This window comes from Cryptosporidium ryanae (genome assembly GCF_009792415.1).
Source record: "Cryptosporidium ryanae isolate 45019 chromosome Unknown contig_5, whole genome shotgun sequence".
NCBI lineage: Eukaryota > Apicomplexa > Conoidasida > Eucoccidiorida > Cryptosporidiidae > Cryptosporidium > Cryptosporidium ryanae.
Window position 1 is genome coordinate 425,384 of NW_027125531.1, and position 18,190 is coordinate 443,573.

Here is an 18,190-nt window from a genome sequence, read left to right on the forward strand (position 1 = left end):
CTTGTCTACTAAATAATCTTTTTTTTTATAATTTTTTAAGAATAAGTTCTTTGCTTATATTATTTATGAATGAAATATATTTATTGTTTAATTATTAAATATCATTCGTAAGCCTTATTTGATTAAATTTTGAGGCTGCTATTTATTTTTTTACCCTCAATCTAAAAAAGTCTATCATTAATTGTGTATAGAACTTATTGTCAACATTTTTTTATAAATACAATATTACTTACTTTCTCTTTCTAAGTATTTAACTTACTCTTTCTTATTACTTCTAAGTGATCTATTTCTCATTGTGGGAAAACATGCCACGCGCCTTTTGAAATTGTTTTATAAGATTTGTTTTTAATGCCAAGTCCAATTAATAATAGCAAACCAAAAAATGGAATACAAATCAAAGATGATAGACTATATGAAGGTGGGAGTCTTGAAAATTTTAATATATCAACTCTATCTTATCTCTTTCTATCTATGGGATCATTGAAAACTAAAGAATATTTCAACATAAATAATGAGTATAAATCATTTGAAATCTTTGTGAATGTAAAACAAAAAGGTTTGGATACTGGAATTGTAAAGGATATTGGAAAAGTACATATATATCCAACTAATTATTGTACACCATTCGAAAATAGTGAGGCATACATTTATTTTAATTTTCACTCAGTAGACAATATGATTGATTACCTTAAAAAAAATGAATTAACATTTGATCTGAATTTTTATCAAGATGGTACAAATGTTAATCTTCTATCAAATGAAAAAATAAATGATTTTGTCAAACCAATTAGTGATGTTGAGAAGAAGTACAATATTTCTAATTTTGAAGGTGGTTTTAAAACATGTTTAACTATGAAACTTGAATGGTGTATAGTTCATTCAAATAAATATAAAAGAGAAATATCAGAAGTACGCAATGATAATTTTAAAAGTTTTGTAATTTCTAATAAGATAAAATATAAATCAGCTCTTAGACTTCCGAATAAATTGTATCTTATTTATGAAGATACATTATTTAGTGATCCTTTGAATTCATTTGGTGATGAATTTCAAAAAACTAAAAGTAATATTTGTACATTAAAAGACTTATCTAATCAACACAAATTAAGGAGAAATACACTGACTAAAGATTACGCCAAATTTGGAGGTTGGAAAATAAGGTTGACTAATATTTCACTTAAAGAAGAGGGATTCATTCATATTTACGATAAATTCACGAAATACCATGGATTTAAGAGTTTTAAGGTTTTTTTACAATATTGTATTAAAGATAAAGATGGAGGAAACTTAACTCCGTACAGAAGTAGTTGTAGTATTCTCACCTTAAGAAGAATAAGAAACAGTATGAATGCAGGCGATATCTCATTTAGTGAATTATATTTTTCTAACTTAAATATTTATTCAAGAATACCAGAGATTTTTCATGAAAATATTTCCGAAAAATACTTTTTTATAAAATGTACAATTTCAAACACCCAAAATAATGGAACCAAAAATGATATAAATAATGATGATGTATTATTTGTGGGAACTTTAAATCTTTGTGAATTTATAGAGAAAAAAGTAATAGTTAACTTATATAAGAATCTCTTATCAACTATCTTAATAGGATATATAAATATAGAGTTAAGTGATATTGACAATAAAATATACATTCCCAAAAATAGTTTATATTGTGTCCCAGTAATACACAAATCAGATGGATCTGAACAGAGAATCAATGTAGATCATGTACTGGATGAACTGAGTTTGTTGTTCCTTTACATTTATTTGCATGTTGAGATGAGATCAAAAATTGAAGATAAGATCCCAAAGGACATCTTGGAGGAATTGTACATCAAAATCACGAAGCTCTCTAAATGTAAGTGTTTAAATGTGCATGGTATATCGATATGTGTAAAAGCATTTATACCATCTGACCATTATTTCTTTGGCTATATAAATGAATTTGTTGAGAGAATAAACAGCGATACATTGATGATTGATATCAATGAATTTCTCAATAGACTATTATTCCCACATCTCATATTGCTTAAAAAAATATACAAGTATATTTTTTCGGAAAATGATTACTTAGGGCGTAACCAGTTTATGCAAAAATGCAGTTCTTTAGGTGTAAGAGAAAGCTTTGCGGTAACTTGGTTTGAGATGATGAAAAGAAACTCGGACGAAAGTATAAGTGTTCAATCATATATTTACTGTGTTCGTAATTACAAGGTGAGAAACATATTCAAATAAAATACTCTTAGAAAATATTTTAGTTATTAACAAAAAAATAAACCAAGTGAAATTAGTCTAGATGTGAAAATCTAAGTACAAATATGTATCAATGAGATGTTTTAATTTGTCCAAGAAAAGAATTTTTTTTTTTAATTTTGATCTCTTTCATCACAAAACATCGGGTCTTTCACATCAATTTTATTATCTACCTTTTCAAAAACCAATTCCCTTTCTGAAACAGTAATAAGGTTGACTATCCAAGATTTCAAACTTACCACCCCAGTTGTATTGGCCGGCACCTCCTTTGACCCCTGCTTTGTTTCCGTATGCAGAGGTCCTTGGATCCGCACTATGACGATCCAACCTTGTATCTTTGTTTTGTTTTTGTTTTTGCTTTGAAATAGTCATTTCAATTAGAAAGGATGAAAAATTATCCTATGAAATACGCATGCAATCCAGCAATGACACCTGGTATGTGGCGCCATTGACACGTATATCTTACCTCTGATTTTGTGAATTGGGCGCTGGGTGCATGAAGGCGTTTTTTGATCTTTATCTCGAATATTAGTAACTTGTATTTAATAAATTCTCCATTTATGGGATTAAAGTATTATATAATTTTAAATACATTTTATTTTATGTGGAAGTGTTTTTATGGGCCCCATTTATAGCCATAAATATTTGATGAACCTTGTATCTATGTCTTTCTTCTTCCTTTTGATGTTTGTCTGGGTGACACAATATCAGTGCTTTCCTATAAGTTCTTTTTAAAAGCTCAGTATTTGTCATCAATTTAGAAAATTCAACAGGCTCCCAGTGAGCACTTTCCCAAAGAACATGATGCAGTGAACTTAATAAAACGCTTATGTCCTTGTATGTTCCATCTGATTTTCTGCACCAATTATTTATTTCCTCGTTTATTCTTTGTTTAGTTGTATCGAGGTGACAACCATGGGTTTCAACAGCACTTGGAAAACATTCGGTCATATTACTGCTTTCAGTAAATAGATCTGTACTGCCTATATTTTTTTGAACCGTTGGATTAATTGTAGTTTCAGATATTAAATTAGATATTAGATCGAATACTTTGTGCGGATTGCAGCCATTTGAATCCTCTGGATTGCAGTCATTTAAAATATGCATGTTTTCATCCTTGTCACAACCATGTAAAGAGTCATGTGCATAATAAAATGCGTCTCCACGATAAACAAATACTCTGAGCACAACAGCAGTGTTAAAAGGGATTGCCACATCCTCTAGATTGCTTATATCACACCATATCCAGGGGAAAATACCATTTGGATCACAACTTTTATATCTTATTATAAAATTGCAGATGCATCTGTCTAAGTAACAACAACAGAATGTATATGTTGGAAGAAAGTCTATAATATACTTAAGCTCTATCCCTTTCCCACTAAAGTTACTATCTAAAGGCACAACATTTACATCAGCCTCAGTATTTGCTTTTCCAAAGGAATCAGAATAGTACACTGTGTAAAATAGATACTCACCACTTTTAAAATAATAGTCACATATATTTATATCTTTGTCAGTTAGTCTTTGCCCTTTATATTTCATTTTCTATAAGTTATATAGCACTGAGAATACATACATACCCGCAAAAAGAATCGTTTGCAATTGGAGAATATTTACGCACAATTGTTATTCCGGTTTATATATTAATATAACTAAAATGATGTACTCAAAAATTCTCTAGGTATTAAAATAATGTTCAAGCCTGAACTACACACCAATTAAGACAGAAGATGTGGTAAAATAACATGATATTGTAAATCATTTTCCTTCGTAAAATAAGAAGTGAATAAAACATTTAGACAATAAAATTACATAGAACCGGCAAATAAAGTAGAATGGAGTAATTATCTCTCAAAAGGGTGAATTAAAACGACAACTTTTGGTATACAAAACTTCAGATGTGATCTTAAATACCTATAACTATAGTTTGCTATTTAAATATCACTTAATTTGTCCAGCCTCCCTTTAATAGTCAAGTAAGTAGCTGATATTTATTATGGGGGAGTAGCTATTGGATCAGCACATAGTATTGGATGGTTTGTAGAGGCCCCATCTTGAGTAACCAACTTAAGCCAAAATCCGTATTTATATAAAATAAAGCCAGAATACTTCACCGGATAAGAATAAGGAATAAATTCAACATTCATTCCAATAAAAAAAAAAAAAGAAAGTAGGCGAGTTGGATACTATATTGAAAAGTACCATATGTCAAGCAGACTATCCGTATATTCTGACAGACTTACCCATAGTACTCTTAATTGTAAGACTTTTTATGTTGTGCCAATTCTTTTTTAAAAGTGAAACTAAAAAATTTATTGCTAATGTCAAGTTCTGTCTTAGCTCCTCCTCAGTCATGCTAACATTCCCCACAGCAACACCAAGGCACAAGACCTTTTTAAGTTGAAACTTTATGCTCGCTTTTAATTCATTTGCTTTCTCATCTATTTTGTCATTTGGAGTAATTACTGTTGGAAATTTACCTGCTTTGTTTAATCCTGGTCCAAGTAAACGTGGGATCTGTGGTAATAATACTTGGGATGCCAAGAATAAGTCGTATTTCTTGCACAACTTTTTAACTATTTTCTTATTCTTGTTTATTTTCTTCATTTCCTCGATATCCATAACGTCAAATCCTAATTTCTGTGCCTTTTCACAGTCGGCAGCATCACCCATAACACAAACACGAGCATTTGGCTTAGGGACATTAGGTAGACGAACCGTTCCTGCAAAACGTTTGTCTCTCTGTGTATCATAGTCTTTTAATCCTATCTGCAGTTCCACAGTCTCTAAGAACTTTCTCTGTTTTGTCTTCGAGCCCTCTAAGACTTCTGTTATTGCACGGCGAATTGTATCACTACTGATCTTTCCACTCATTTTAAAATAACGTCGAACTAGAGTAAATAAATACCTAGAATTGTATTTTTAGTAAAAGTGTTTTATGTCAGTGTATCACAAAAATTATTAATAACTAATTCTATAGTGAAATAGTCCTTTATTTTCGGCTGGTCTCGTCCCTTCTAAATAAGACGTAATTTTATTTTTTCCGACGCGCTACTTTTTTTTATATCGATTATTAAGAAACTAATTAAACGACATGTCTTGTCTAATATTACCAGTCTCTAATTGTCAAGCTTATTTTTACAAATTACTAACGAGTTGTATAAATTTAAAGTGTACATGTCTCATTTACTAATTTCGCTGTTCCGCCAAAGGTAAATTAATTTAAAAATAAATGCATGGTGTTCGACAGGGTCAGTAAATAAGCAATTTAAATAAAAATATCATTTGGTTTTCTTTCATAAGTATTTAGGTTTGAATTATATTTATTAAAGTATTGATTTATATTGGATAAACGAATAAAGATAATCTCGTATTTATGTCATGAATAAGCATAATACTCATTTTTGATACTTCAGGTAACTACTATAAATGGAACATGCAAAAAATAATTAGAGATCCAAATTGCAATGATAAAAAACTGAGAAGATCCGCAATCTCAAAGGGTGATAATCAAGGACAAAAAGACGGTCAAAAATACGACTATTTCGGAAGAATAAACAAGAAATTCCAAACTTCCAACTACAATTATGATAGTAATAAAAATTCAGAAAACAAAACTAACCTCGAAGAGGAAAAAGGTAACACAGAGATGTGTTTAGGTAGTGAATCAGAAGCTGATTTAATAAAGAAATTATTTGGAATTGAAGACTTTGACTCTTCTAAAAACAAAGATCACTCATCATCTAGTAAATCATGTGCAAGCATAAGGACTAGAAGAAAGTATAGGCAATATATGAATAGGCCCGGAGGTTTCAATAGACCATTATCTCCATCTAAGTAGCACAAGAGTTAAACCAATAATTTTTTATTGTATAGAAATATCACCAACTCCAACATGTGGGTATAACTTTAGTATGAATTCTGCGATTGTTATATTAAAATCGCCCTGAACATCAATTTGATCTGACTTTCCATTGTTCCCTTTTACAACAGATGCACCACACGAAAATTGTTTTGCAAATTTTTTGGCAGCCTCGTTTAGTTGAACACTGAAATGTTCTAATCCTGTTACTACAGTGACGTTCTTTCTCCTAGCTCTGCTTTCAACTTTTATTATTATTTGTTTTTGCTTCGTCTTTTTTTTGCTACTCTTTGACTCATCTTCTCGCGTATTTGACTCGCTAATTACTGAATCATCACCGTTTATCGATAGCTCTGTGCATTTCTCTGTGTTTACGGTTTTATGTAATTCTTCACTATTTGACTCTTTTTTACAACCTCCATATTCACAATAATCAGTTGGCAAGGAACAGGCACCACAATATTCGACCAATTTTATGTCCTTTATCATCTCCCTTATTAAACTTATTCTAAAGAAAAGTGTTACCAAGGCGCTTTTTTTTCTCGAGGTTTTTAACAGAAAATATTACAAATAGAAATGAATTATAATTAGAGTTTACTCATACACAAGTTATTTAAAATTTTTAAATAGTTGTAATACTATCGTTTATTATTAATTTTAAATTAGTTATAAATTTGACCCTAAAACATATATTAAAAAATAACTACTATAGTTTCTTTGGATAAGAAAGTTCTGTAAGTTAGTTAAAACATTCATTTAAAACATATATATTTATGATACATCTAGTATAAAAATGCCTTTCATTACTATTTACGCTTCTTCTCTAGCGGCCGTTAATGTGTGTACACATTAAAGAGAAAAAAACCGCCATAGTTTATGGATTTGCATGTAACAAACTATTGGACGAATAAAAAACTATTTCATACGCGAAGAACTGGCCACAAAATATTATTTATAATATGAGACAATTTGATGCCTTTTCAAAACCTATTTCCGAATTGCGTGTTAAAACAGCATTTGGTGGTTATTTAACTATCTTAAGTACAATTATTATCGTAATTCTTTTTTATTCTGAATTGCGTTATTATTTGAACATATCAAGAAAAGATGAAGTCACAGTTGATAAAGTACTCCAAGATGAAAATATTAGTTTGAAAATACAACTAGAATTCCCGAAAATCCCCTGCGATATTGTTGGTGTCCGTTTATTTAATACTCAGGAAAATTCTGAAATTTATCTACCAGATGGAAGCATTGAATATTCTAGAATCGGTGCAAAGGTATTGAAAGTTGATGATAAAATGAGTTGTGGATCTTGCTATGATGCATCTAATATGAATGTTTCTGGGTCAAATAATTGTTGCAATTCTTGCAGAGATGTTTTCAATGCATTCGATGAAAAAGGGCTGAAACCACCCTTTAGAATTCAATTTAAGCAATGCGATTACAATAGATCTGAAAGATTGAAGGAAATAATATCCTCAAATATGAATAATGAGGGTTGTATTGTTAAGTTAGATGGACATATACCAAAAGTAAAAGGCAAAATTGAAGTATCACACAAGCGGTGGATGAAATATAGAGAAATGACGGATCTAGAAATGAATGAGAGCCACTTGTATGACTTTTCATACAAAATTAATTATTTAATATTTGGGGAAGACTTTCCTAACATTCCAAACAACTGGAAGAATCAAAAATTTGTTCAGACTACAAAATTTGAAAAATCAGAACGTACTTCTGAATTAATATTTAATAATGCATTCATTGATTTTGATATGCACTGTATACCGACTCAATATCATTCAATAAACAATAAAACAATAAAAACATATCAATTTTCTGTTAGAAGTCAGTACAAAAGAGTACATGTTTCATCAAATGGAAGGTTCACTCCAGAGACATCAATTCCTGGTTTGCATATTAATTATGATTTTACACCATTTTTGGTTAAAATAACTGAGTATAGAAAATCATTCTTGTCGTTTATATCCGGCTGTTGTGCAATTATAGGAGGGATATTTGCGTTTTCAGGAATGATAGATATTTTTTTCTATAAGTTGGTTTCACACGTAAACAAATCAAAAACTAGTAAGAAAAATACTGTTATCCAAAGTTATTAGTAGGTATTAGGAACATTACAATTTTTATATGTAAATATATCTCAAATTTATTTAATAATAAGAATAATATATTTTTTAGTTTAACATTATCATTAGGAATAATATTAGAGCAATAATACCTATTATTATTGCGATTATGAAACCCTTTTTCGCCGCACCCCAAATTGAGGATGTGGCAGAAGATATCGCCTCACCTATCCCTTTCCAATCAACATAAGTCCTGTTTTCAGTGACATCTTCTAACACAGGATCAACATTTGGTGGTTCTCTTCCTTTACCTACCGGATTGGAGTCAGATATCTTTCCTGGAACAATTGCTATTTCAAGTTCAACTTGACCCTGAGGTGAATTTTGTCGTGTAGGATGCGAAAAACCGAACCAGGTTTTTGTAATTTTTGTAGTTTGAGAAGAGTGTTTCTTTGCTTTTCCAAACTCATTAGATAGGTCAATAAGACAATCCCCTATGTGCTCACTTTGAATGAGTCCATATGACCAAAGTTGAAGCTTAAGAATCGGATATTGTGCAGGGATTTTTATGTTAAATACAAATCTCCAATTAAAAATCCCTGTTCCATCCTTCGAATTGTAATGAGTTTCTGTTGATTGTGTCTCTATATTAGACTCGTCAATATTATATATGCCACTAACATACAATGATACAGTAGTATTCGGTTCTAATGGAACATGTCTCACACGCCAAATAACTATTCTCAGTTGAAAGTTTTGTGGATCAACTGACGAAAGTTCTGTTACCGGAGTTGCCTTTGCAACTTGTTCGGACATTATTTCATACCAAGCTCTCAGAGTGCCGTGAGAAACGAAACTTTTTTCGACCCTTAGCGTCCTCATTTCAATAGGAGTAGTATCTCTTTCAAACATTGATTGTATTTTTGGGTGAAACCAACGATCCTCAATATCAATGAATGTGCTACCAATAGTTTCTTCGAGAACTGCTCCCGCACCTATCAAAGAGATTCTAACAAGAGCGTTGTGAGGAAGAATACAACCAATTTCATAAACCTGATTAAATTCTGGTTTGTATCCTTGACGCCTGACAAATCCACTATCTTTTATATTACTAGGATATATACTTTTTTTTTTTTTCCCACTACCATCTAAAACTGTATTTTCTCCATTTTTTTCTCTAGATCGTATATATATATAAACAGATGGATTTAGATCACCGCTTGGTGGTAACAATCCCCTTGCAGAAAGTACATAACATCTTGCAACTATTGGCTTCATGGTATTATATTGATTTGCAATCCACATTCTATTATCTGAGAATGTTTGCAGTACTTCCTCCTGTGCCCTTGTATCAATAACATCGTTATCATCTTCTGGTTGTTGAATTATACACAAAGTGTACTTAATATAACCAACAATATAATACAGTCCTTTTTCATTTAATGATACAATTGGGAGGGTTTGGTACGGTAGCTCCTCTGGATCTAAATCTTGTTCTAATTCATATGGAATCTCAAATCTCTGTTCAGTCTCATCCTCTTCTGAGAATATTTTCAAATCAAAGTTTAGTAGCCTTGCATCAAACCCCAAAATTGTTCCAATTTTTTTAAGTTTGAGTGCCATATTTGCCTGATCATTATCCTTTGAAGTACTATTAACATCAATGAATGTGTTTTCATTGGTATCAGTTTTTGTTTTCAGCAAATCTATTGGAGGATAGAAAATTGAATTTGAGGCATCAGGGTCAAATGCTGGACCTGAACTAGCTGTAATATTCGTAGGAGAAGATATTGATTTCATAGTGTTTAACACCTTTCTGTCATTTAATGATATTTCATCCTCTTCCTGGGTATCAGAGATTTTTATTTTTTTTTCATCATAATCATTAGACCCAATAATAAGCTCATCCACTGTAGTTAAGTGAAAAAAATCTTTGTTCTTTTTTTTTTCTTTTTCGTCATACCAAGGTATAACAGAATTAAAATACAAAATTGCAAAACCAGATGAAACGCTTGATTCACCAGAATAACCCGAAACTTTTTCATTGATGTTTATTTCAAAATAAGATTGAAATATGTCCCTCTTCGGAAGATCTGTTGTTATTGCAAAGTCGTGTAAATAATTCCAATTTCCTTCTTCTCCACAATTCGGAGCTGGAGTTGTGTCATGCCAAAGTGGGGCGTTAGATTCTTCAATTTCGCGTCCAAAAGAAACAGATACAGTAGGGTTTTTCATTGAATTAAACATCCTTATTCCTATTATAAATAATCTAATATCTGCAGGTATAGTTGTTGGTCTTATATCATCATAAAATGGGTATTGGTTAATCTCATCAACTGAGACAAGCTCAAATGAACACAATATTCTAGCGTTAGTATCCTCTTGTGGATTTTTTGTTTCTGAAGGTTTTAAATAGAGCCATTCAGGTGTTGATTTCCAAACTTTTGGGACCTTTGAAAGTTTATATGTTGCAAATCCAATTCTTACATCAGAACTTAGATAACCACGATTTTGACTGTAAACTTCAATTAATATATCAGATCCCAAAGAAAGATTATTTGGCAAGGAAATTTGAACTTCATAAGCTTCATACCACTGTGGGACAAGTGAAGATTTAATGGGTCTAGATTGAATTGTCTGATCTCCTATGGATATTTTTACATATGGATCTGGTAATTGTGCACCAACTCCTTTGAGATTCATACCTTCATAAATAAAAGATCTAAAATAAAAGTCTTCAAGTGAGTATTTCAGCCTTTGTGGTCTTTCAGAGGCTGTGTTTGCAGGTAGAACCGTAACATTTGCAAGTAAGTTAAAAGTATAGCCTGAATCTGCATTATAAATAGGTTTCAATGTATACCAATTTGGATTTCCTCCTAAGTCTTCAAATAAGGTAGAGAGGGATACACGAGCAAATGATACCCTTGTGAAAGTACTTGAGTTCCAAAATGAACTACCTGATCTAGTCTGAGAGTATATAAACAAGTCCCATGGATCTTGTCCATCAGACAAGTAAAAATATGTCTCATCTAGCCTCCCTGTCTGCTCATCAAATATTACAGGTTCTCCAGTTTGTGGCATTGAAATTGTTGTAATATTATGTGGACCAATGCAAAATTCAACTATAATTTCACCTTCAAAGGATGGTCTACATGATATTTCATATATGTCAATCCAAAGAAGATATCTTGTCATTGGGGGTTCATTTGAAAGAGGTGTTGCTTGAAGAGATTTTACAGTACATGCTTGTGTTTTCTGTGAACTTGCGGAAATTAAAATTCTGCCCGCATATGAACTTGGTACCAAAGATGTTGTAGATGTATTTTTAGACGAAAACAATTCTGCTGCTCCATATTGTGGTTCGGTCCAATATATGTTTACCCATGTAACTGGAAATGCTTCCTTGAATATTGTGAAAGCATCTAATTTAAATTTTCCAATAAGTGTTGGTTTAGATTCACCATTCCATAACTCAAATAAAATATTTGAATCTGAACATGGAAGATATCCCGGTAGTGTAATTAATGATTTCCAAGCTGGGTTGGCTTCATTTTTAATACATGGAGTTGATATTTTTGAAATTCCGTGTCTAACCGTTACAAACGGTTCAAGAGTTGCGTACATCCCAGACATTGGTGCTATATCTTGTCCTTTATAGATACATATTGAAAGGTTATATTGAGTTAGGCTAATTTCAGGTGAAGAGGTTATCTTTACTCCCTGATCTGTGTCATTCACAATATTTACCGTGTCATCCACAGCAGGTATTGAATCTCCAGGTGCGAAAATTCCAACTGTAACAAGTGCAAAACCTGTTATTTCTGAAGGTTTGTCTACAAGTATTAGCGGTATCCAATTTCTGTATATCCAATGTTGTGATTTTCCATATACATAATTGAAACTAAAAACATGTGAACCTATAGGTGCACTTGAAAGTATATATGCATGCATTACATTAATTTCAATAATGGAACATTCAAAATCACCTTTATTCAATGTTTCAGTAAAGTTGTACGATGTCTGAACTAGTGTTGATGAAACTGAATTTTGTTTTGGAGTAGTTTTCACTTGGTCGCAGACTTTAACCTCAACGAAAGGATTTGGAGTAATGTTAGACGTTCCATCACTGAATTTTAAGTCTCGAAGTTCATGTATGTCAATACGGATATTATATTCTGTAGTTGGTTGTAACATGAAATATTATACTATGATTTTGCCTATATAAGTCATTTTGAAACAGCCCACAGGAGGGTTAGGTGTGTGGCGCAATATGAGAAAAAAGTTTTTTTTTTAATCGTAATATATCAGGAATGCCAAATATATGTATAAATTAATCACTTTTTTTTAATCAATAATTGATTATACAATTGATAATGTATACTGAATCTGAAAGTATATACTCGAAGGTGAAGGATATAGGTGAGTGGCAAAAACTATGTTCTTATAAACCAGGTAATCAAGATGATTACAAACTTGATTGGTGGATTAGTTTTATCGAACATATATGTAATAATAATAATTCAATTACCATTAATATATTTAATTTAAAAATTGCTGCTGAAAGTGAATTTTCTAAATGGCCAATTGAAGTTCTCTGTTTACCAAACGTTTTTAAGAGTCTAATAAACAAGCAACAGGTAACAAATGTGAGAAACGTTTGTAATTATATTGATAACATTTGGGAGACTTCATTAGAAATTAATGGTGATAAGTTGAAGGGAAAAACTTCAAGGATTGGTTTTGGCTGGTTTAATTCTCTTTTTGGTTCATTTAACTCGAATATAACAAATTATTTCTCCAAAGAATTTAATTACAAGTTTTCAGACTCTGATACATTTGTCTGTTTAGCGATCGTAAAAAAAATTATTTTAAAAGTAATAACTGACATTGAACAACAACTTTTAGGAAGGATCAATAAGTCTCAATCTAATGATGAACTTGTAATTACAAGGCATCAATTTAACGTATATATTTCGGAAAATTTTTCTCATATACAAAAAATTACAACTAATATTCTTTCTGATACAATTATTTGGTATTTTTCGCTTTTTAACCCAGATGGATGGAGAATAAGACCGTTTGTGGTGGTAAATATGAACTCTAGGATAAATGTCTATAAATTTAGAAAAGAAAATTTGAATTCTAAGAATAATAAAGAAATAGAAATAACAGACTCCGATATTGCAGATGTTATTATTCGGGTAACTGAGTTAGAACTACAAAAATCGATTTCAGTTTTAGAAGAAAAATATATACTTCATGATTCAAAATGTAGGGAATATGCATTGAACAATCAAAAACAGCTCGCAATAAATCATCTCAAACAAAGGCATCAAATTGAAACAGCACTTGCGGAGATAAATGAACAACTATTGTTAATAAGTCAGTCAAAAGTTGATATCGATACTTCTAGCGCAAAAATGTCATTGTTAGGTGCACTTGAATCTTCATCAACCATTTCAAAGAAAATATTGAATGAATCTGAAATAATGAAAAAGCTTGAAAATATTTCTCAGACGAGAGAAGATATCGAATTTACACAGAACTCTATGAATTCATTACTTCAATCGTGCATGAATGATGGAACACAAGAGGAAAATGTATCAAATGAACTTGAAAAAGAGCTGGATGATCTCCTCGCAAAGATAAAAACAAATTGTGCAGGGACCAAAAGGAGCAACATCCAAAAGGATAAAGAAATTCAGCCTATTGAGAGGAATGTAATAGAGTCCCCACCAAACCCAGTAAACGCTATGCCATGATAGGGAGCCAAGATTGATAAAAAGAAGGCGCCGTATATAGGTAAATCCGCTCAGGTATAGAAAAGGAAATGTCACAATTTAACCGCAAGAACCTAACTATACTGCTTAGGACACTAAAAGTCTAAGATCAGTAGAATCAGAGCTTATCTAGATAGTTATCCAATGCAGGTATTTCCTCTTTTATATTCTTCCTCTTTCTTATTGATTTCACAAGTTCTTCAGTCTTGCTTCCTCTTTCCAAAGGATCGCCATTAATTAACTCCCAGTGATCAAATACACATTGAGGGAATGCCTTCCCAGATGTCGCGGCGCGCAACACGGTCGTGAATTTGAACGAATCTGCGACTGGTAAATAAGCCTTGATCTCGACTTGTGGAGTGCCCGATTTTGGCTCCTCATGGAACACATGACCTCTCCTCTGGTTTAGAGTGGCATATATGCCACCAACAACTTCCTGTGGAGCAGATATTTCAACTAAAAACATTGGTTCTAATAGTCTAGGTGATGCTGTTAATGCCGCAGCGTACATTACACGACGGCAAGTAGGTGTAATTTGCCCTGCACCACGATGAATTGCGTCTGCATGCAATGTGACATCGAGTAGGTTGAAACGTATACCCCTCATGTCCTCTTCGCAAAGAATACCCTCTTTTGTTGCCCATTGAAAGGCAGAGTTGCAATGATCCTTAATCTCATTCAAATACTGGATACCAGTAGTAGAGTCAACCATAATATTTGGTCCAGTCGTCTCCGGACCAAAGCACCATATTTTCATTGCTAAGTTTTTGTCAAATCCATATTTGTCATGAAGCACATTGGACCTTTCTTTTGGATCATCTCTCGGTGATACTTTACCTTCCTCAATGTCATCAGCAAGGCCGTCAGGCAGTGGCTCGGCAGTCATGTACAATCTGTTGTGTTTATTTGGGGATTTTGACAAACAAGTCTGGCTAGACAAATTAATAACAGTTTCTCTGTAGGATACGATAGGATCAGAGGCAACAATTTCAATCTGAGCATACTCTTGTTGGAGATCCTGTAAGCAAATCTCAACATGTAACTCGCCGCATCCTGCAATGATGTGTTCACCTGTTTCTTCTTTACTGCAAACGACAAGTGGATCAGATTTGGAAAGCTTTTTCAAACCTTCAACGAGCTTTGGTAATTCCTTGTTATCTTTTGGACGTACAGCAACACGCACAACTGGGGATACGGAATACTTCATTGATGCGATGTTATGAGCAGTTTCAGACGTCGTAATTGTACCAGATTTTAGAAGATATTGATCGATTCCAACCAAGCCGACTGTGTTACCTGCAGGAACGTCAGGTATCTGTTCAACATAACGGCCCATCATCAGAACTGTACGCTGAATATTCTTAATGTTTAGATCTTCTTTACCCCCAGGTACATAACGTGGACCTTGAATTCTGACTTTCTGACCAGTAGCAACTGTTCCTGAAAAAACACGACCAAATGCATAGAAACGACCCTTATCACTTGTCGGAACCATTTTAGAAACGAACATGCAGAGAGGTGCATCGGGGTCACAGTTCCTGATACCCTGCGCAGTTTCGTCATCTTGAGGACCCTCGTACAGGTTTTCTACACGGTATTTTTGTGCAGCAGCAGGTGAAGGTAAGTGAGTAACAATCATCTCTAACAAAGTGTCGCCTGCATTCAACCACAATTGCATAACCTTTTTTAACAGTGGTTTATCGACCAAAGATTTATCATCACCTTTGAGTTCCACACCCAAATTCACCAACATCTTTTCATATTTTGCCTTGTCGCCATTCATAATTGATGAAAATAATTGGCAGATAGGCTCCATAATAAATTGACAGAATGCTCTTTTACTACCAGGTTCTTGAGTCTTACTGAACTTCTTTGTCTCGGGGTTGAAAAAATTATCACCCCAAAGACGTTGCATCATTTTTGTCTTCTCAACACCAAATTTTTTTGCATAAATGCGAGCGAATTTTTCAACAGTGAATGCCCAACCATGCAATCCAGAGCCAAAGGAAACAGTACCTTTCTCTGGGAATACCTGAACATCGCCCATTAATTCATCCGAGTAAGTCGAAATGATAACGTTAACGTTCTCAATTACACGCGTAAAATTTTGATATATATCTTCAGCTTCCCATTGTAGTTCCAAAAGGGCTCTATCTAACTTATTTACATGTAGAACAGGTCTGATTCTTTCATTCAATGCCTGTCTCAGTACAGTCTCAGTTTGGATACATACACCGTCAACTGAATCAACAACAACCAAGGCACCATCAGTGACACGAAGTGCCGCAGTAACCTCAGAAGAGAAGTCTACATGCCCAGGTGAATCAATTAAGTTTATAAGAAATGGTTGTCTCCCCTTTCCGTCCTCCAGGTCGTGTTCAAAGAATAAGGAAATACCTGTTGACTTGATGGTAATACAACGTTCTTGTTCATCGGCACGAGTATCCGTAAAACGTGCATCACCGGCAGTTTTAGAGGCGATAATTCCTGCCTTGCAAACAAGGGAATCAGTTAATGTTGATTTTCCATGATCTACGTGGGCAATAACTGACATATTACGAATATTATGGGGTTTACCCATAATCTCTCTTATTTGTTCAACTGTAAAGTTAACCATTTTTGTATTATTAAAATATTAACAACTTATATATCACGAAATAAGAATAAACCCTAGAAGAAATGGGAGAGGAAATAAATGTTTAGAATCTGTCACGTACCCTCGAGCTAAAATATGAGACGATCCACTCAAGACACAAAACATATAGATTTGCGCTCTTCGTTATTTTGTAGGTGTCTAATATTAAGACGGAAGTTTTGGCGCTCAAAATAGTTCATTAATAATAATGAAGGCAGTCGAAAAAGCATTGTACAGAGAACGTAAATTGAACATATGATTTTTCAGCTATTTTAATTGTAAATTTATTTTAGAGTGCAACTTTTGTTAGTATGTATATATAACGTTTTTTTGTAGATGTTATATGCATATATACATATATATACGGTCCTAGATTTAATTAATCTATATAGCGCATAATTGAACCCCAACCCCACATAACTTTTTGAAGCTACTTGTTTTAAATAACCTGTGTTCATTATTGTTCTTTAACTCAGTCTGTGAAATGAGTAATATTTTATGGGTTGAGAAGTATCGTCCCAAAAATGTAGTCGATATTTCTCACCAAGTTGAGGTTGTGAAAATGCTCAAGCATGTTTTAATAAGTGGGAATATGCCGCATCTGCTGTTTTACGGTCCTCCTGGAACTGGTAAGACGTCTGCGATTCTTGCATTGACTAGAGAATTGTTCGGACCGAATGAATATAGAAACAGAATCCTTGAGCTAAACGCGTCTGATGAACGTGGAATAAATGTTGTAAGGGAAAAGATCAAAACATGGACAAGGCAAATTGTACAAACAAATAAGAATCACGAAATAACAGGAAAACAACTGCCTTCTTGGAAAGTAGTTATACTTGACGAGGCAGAAATGATGACGTCAGAGGCACAGTCTGCACTTAGAAGGATAATTGAAATGTCAGCAAAAAATACGAGGTTTGTAATTATTTGCAATTACATTAGTAAAATTATTGAACCACTAGCTAGCCGCTGTGCAAAGTTTAGATTTCAACCGATATCAGTAAAAGCTCAAATAGAAAGACTAAAGTTTATTTCAGAAAAAGAAAATATAGAATATGAGGATGGACTATTTGATTCAATTGTTAATTTAACAGAGGGTGATCTCAGGAGAGGGATTACTATATTGCAATCTGTTTCCGAATTGTTTGGTCGAGAACAACAAATAGGTGTCAACTCTGTTGTGGATATTGCAGGGATTCCACCAAATAAAGTTATTGAGAGAATCTTAAAATCTTGTACAGTAGATGGAACAGAATCTATTTTAAATGAGTCAATTCTTGTTGCAAATGAAGGTTGGGATGTCTCTTCAATTATACGGCTTTTGGCGGAATTTATTATCAAAAATATCAGTCTAGATGACTCAAAGAAGGCATTTATAATGCTTAAAATATCAGAAGCAGATATAAAAATTTCTGATGGTTCAAACGAATTTTTAACTATTCTGAGTTTGCTTTCTAGTATACAAACCATATTTGTAAAAAAGGCTTAGATATCATTAGTTCAGTTGCTTGATATTTTGAAGTTTTCACTTGGTTTGAAATACATTGACAATAATTTTTTAAAA

At 32.8% G+C, this 18,190-nt stretch overlaps 10 protein-coding genes across 10 annotated transcripts; 5 read left to right on the top strand and 5 right to left on the bottom strand.

Annotated features, from left to right (window-relative positions):
* Positions 1 to 348: 348 nt before the first annotated feature.
* Positions 349 to 2,238, top strand: FG386_002664 (uncharacterized protein; the record flags this gene model as incomplete). The annotated part of the gene is made up of 1 exon (XM_067342113.1): positions 349 to 2,238. One exon carries the CDS (start codon positions 349 to 351, stop codon positions 2,236 to 2,238), a length of 1,890 nt encoding a protein of 629 aa, XP_067197718.1.
* Positions 2,239 to 2,856: 618 nt separating this feature from the next.
* Positions 2,857 to 3,801, bottom strand: FG386_002665 (uncharacterized protein; the record flags this gene model as incomplete). The annotated part of the gene is made up of 1 exon (XM_067342114.1): positions 2,857 to 3,801. The coding sequence occupies one exon, from the start codon at positions 3,799 to 3,801 to the stop codon at positions 2,857 to 2,859; it is 945 nt and encodes a 314-aa protein (XP_067197719.1).
* A 675-nt stretch (positions 3,802 to 4,476) lies between these two features.
* Positions 4,477 to 5,133, bottom strand: FG386_002666 (ribosomal protein L1; the record flags this gene model as incomplete). Its single annotated transcript, XM_067342115.1, has 1 exon — positions 4,477 to 5,133. One exon carries the CDS (start codon positions 5,131 to 5,133, stop codon positions 4,477 to 4,479), a length of 657 nt encoding a protein of 218 aa, XP_067197720.1.
* Positions 5,134 to 5,695: 562 nt separating this feature from the next.
* On the top strand, positions 5,696 to 6,100 carry FG386_002667 (uncharacterized protein; the record flags this gene model as incomplete). Its single annotated transcript, XM_067342116.1, has 1 exon — positions 5,696 to 6,100. One exon carries the CDS (start codon positions 5,696 to 5,698, stop codon positions 6,098 to 6,100), a length of 405 nt encoding a protein of 134 aa, XP_067197721.1.
* A 24-nt stretch (positions 6,101 to 6,124) lies between these two features.
* On the bottom strand, positions 6,125 to 6,610 carry FG386_002668 (uncharacterized protein; the record flags this gene model as incomplete). Its single annotated transcript, XM_067342117.1, has 1 exon — positions 6,125 to 6,610. The coding sequence occupies one exon, from the start codon at positions 6,608 to 6,610 to the stop codon at positions 6,125 to 6,127; it is 486 nt and encodes a 161-aa protein (XP_067197722.1).
* A 470-nt stretch (positions 6,611 to 7,080) lies between these two features.
* FG386_002669 (ERV41 like membrane associated protein involved in vesicular transport) lies at positions 7,081 to 8,244 on the top strand (the record flags this gene model as incomplete). Its single annotated transcript, XM_067342118.1, has 1 exon — positions 7,081 to 8,244. One exon carries the CDS (start codon positions 7,081 to 7,083, stop codon positions 8,242 to 8,244), a length of 1,164 nt encoding a protein of 387 aa, XP_067197723.1.
* Positions 8,245 to 8,319: 75 nt separating this feature from the next.
* FG386_002670 (uncharacterized protein) lies at positions 8,320 to 12,405 on the bottom strand (the record flags this gene model as incomplete). Its single annotated transcript, XM_067342119.1, has 1 exon — positions 8,320 to 12,405. One exon carries the CDS (start codon positions 12,403 to 12,405, stop codon positions 8,320 to 8,322), a length of 4,086 nt encoding a protein of 1,361 aa, XP_067197724.1.
* Positions 12,406 to 12,584: 179 nt separating this feature from the next.
* On the top strand, positions 12,585 to 13,973 carry FG386_002671 (Vps60p/Vps20p like protein involved in vacuolar protein sorting; the record flags this gene model as incomplete). The annotated part of the gene is made up of 1 exon (XM_067342120.1): positions 12,585 to 13,973. The coding sequence occupies one exon, from the start codon at positions 12,585 to 12,587 to the stop codon at positions 13,971 to 13,973; it is 1,389 nt and encodes a 462-aa protein (XP_067197725.1).
* Positions 13,974 to 14,109: 136 nt separating this feature from the next.
* On the bottom strand, positions 14,110 to 16,608 carry FG386_002672 (Eft2p GTpase; the record flags this gene model as incomplete). The annotated part of the gene is made up of 1 exon (XM_067342121.1): positions 14,110 to 16,608. One exon carries the CDS (start codon positions 16,606 to 16,608, stop codon positions 14,110 to 14,112), a length of 2,499 nt encoding a protein of 832 aa, XP_067197726.1.
* Positions 16,609 to 17,110: 502 nt separating this feature from the next.
* Positions 17,111 to 18,115, top strand: FG386_002674 (replication factor C like AAA ATpase; the record flags this gene model as incomplete). Its single annotated transcript, XM_067342123.1, has 1 exon — positions 17,111 to 18,115. One exon carries the CDS (start codon positions 17,111 to 17,113, stop codon positions 18,113 to 18,115), a length of 1,005 nt encoding a protein of 334 aa, XP_067197728.1.
* Between the last annotated feature and the right edge of the window lie 75 nt (positions 18,116 to 18,190).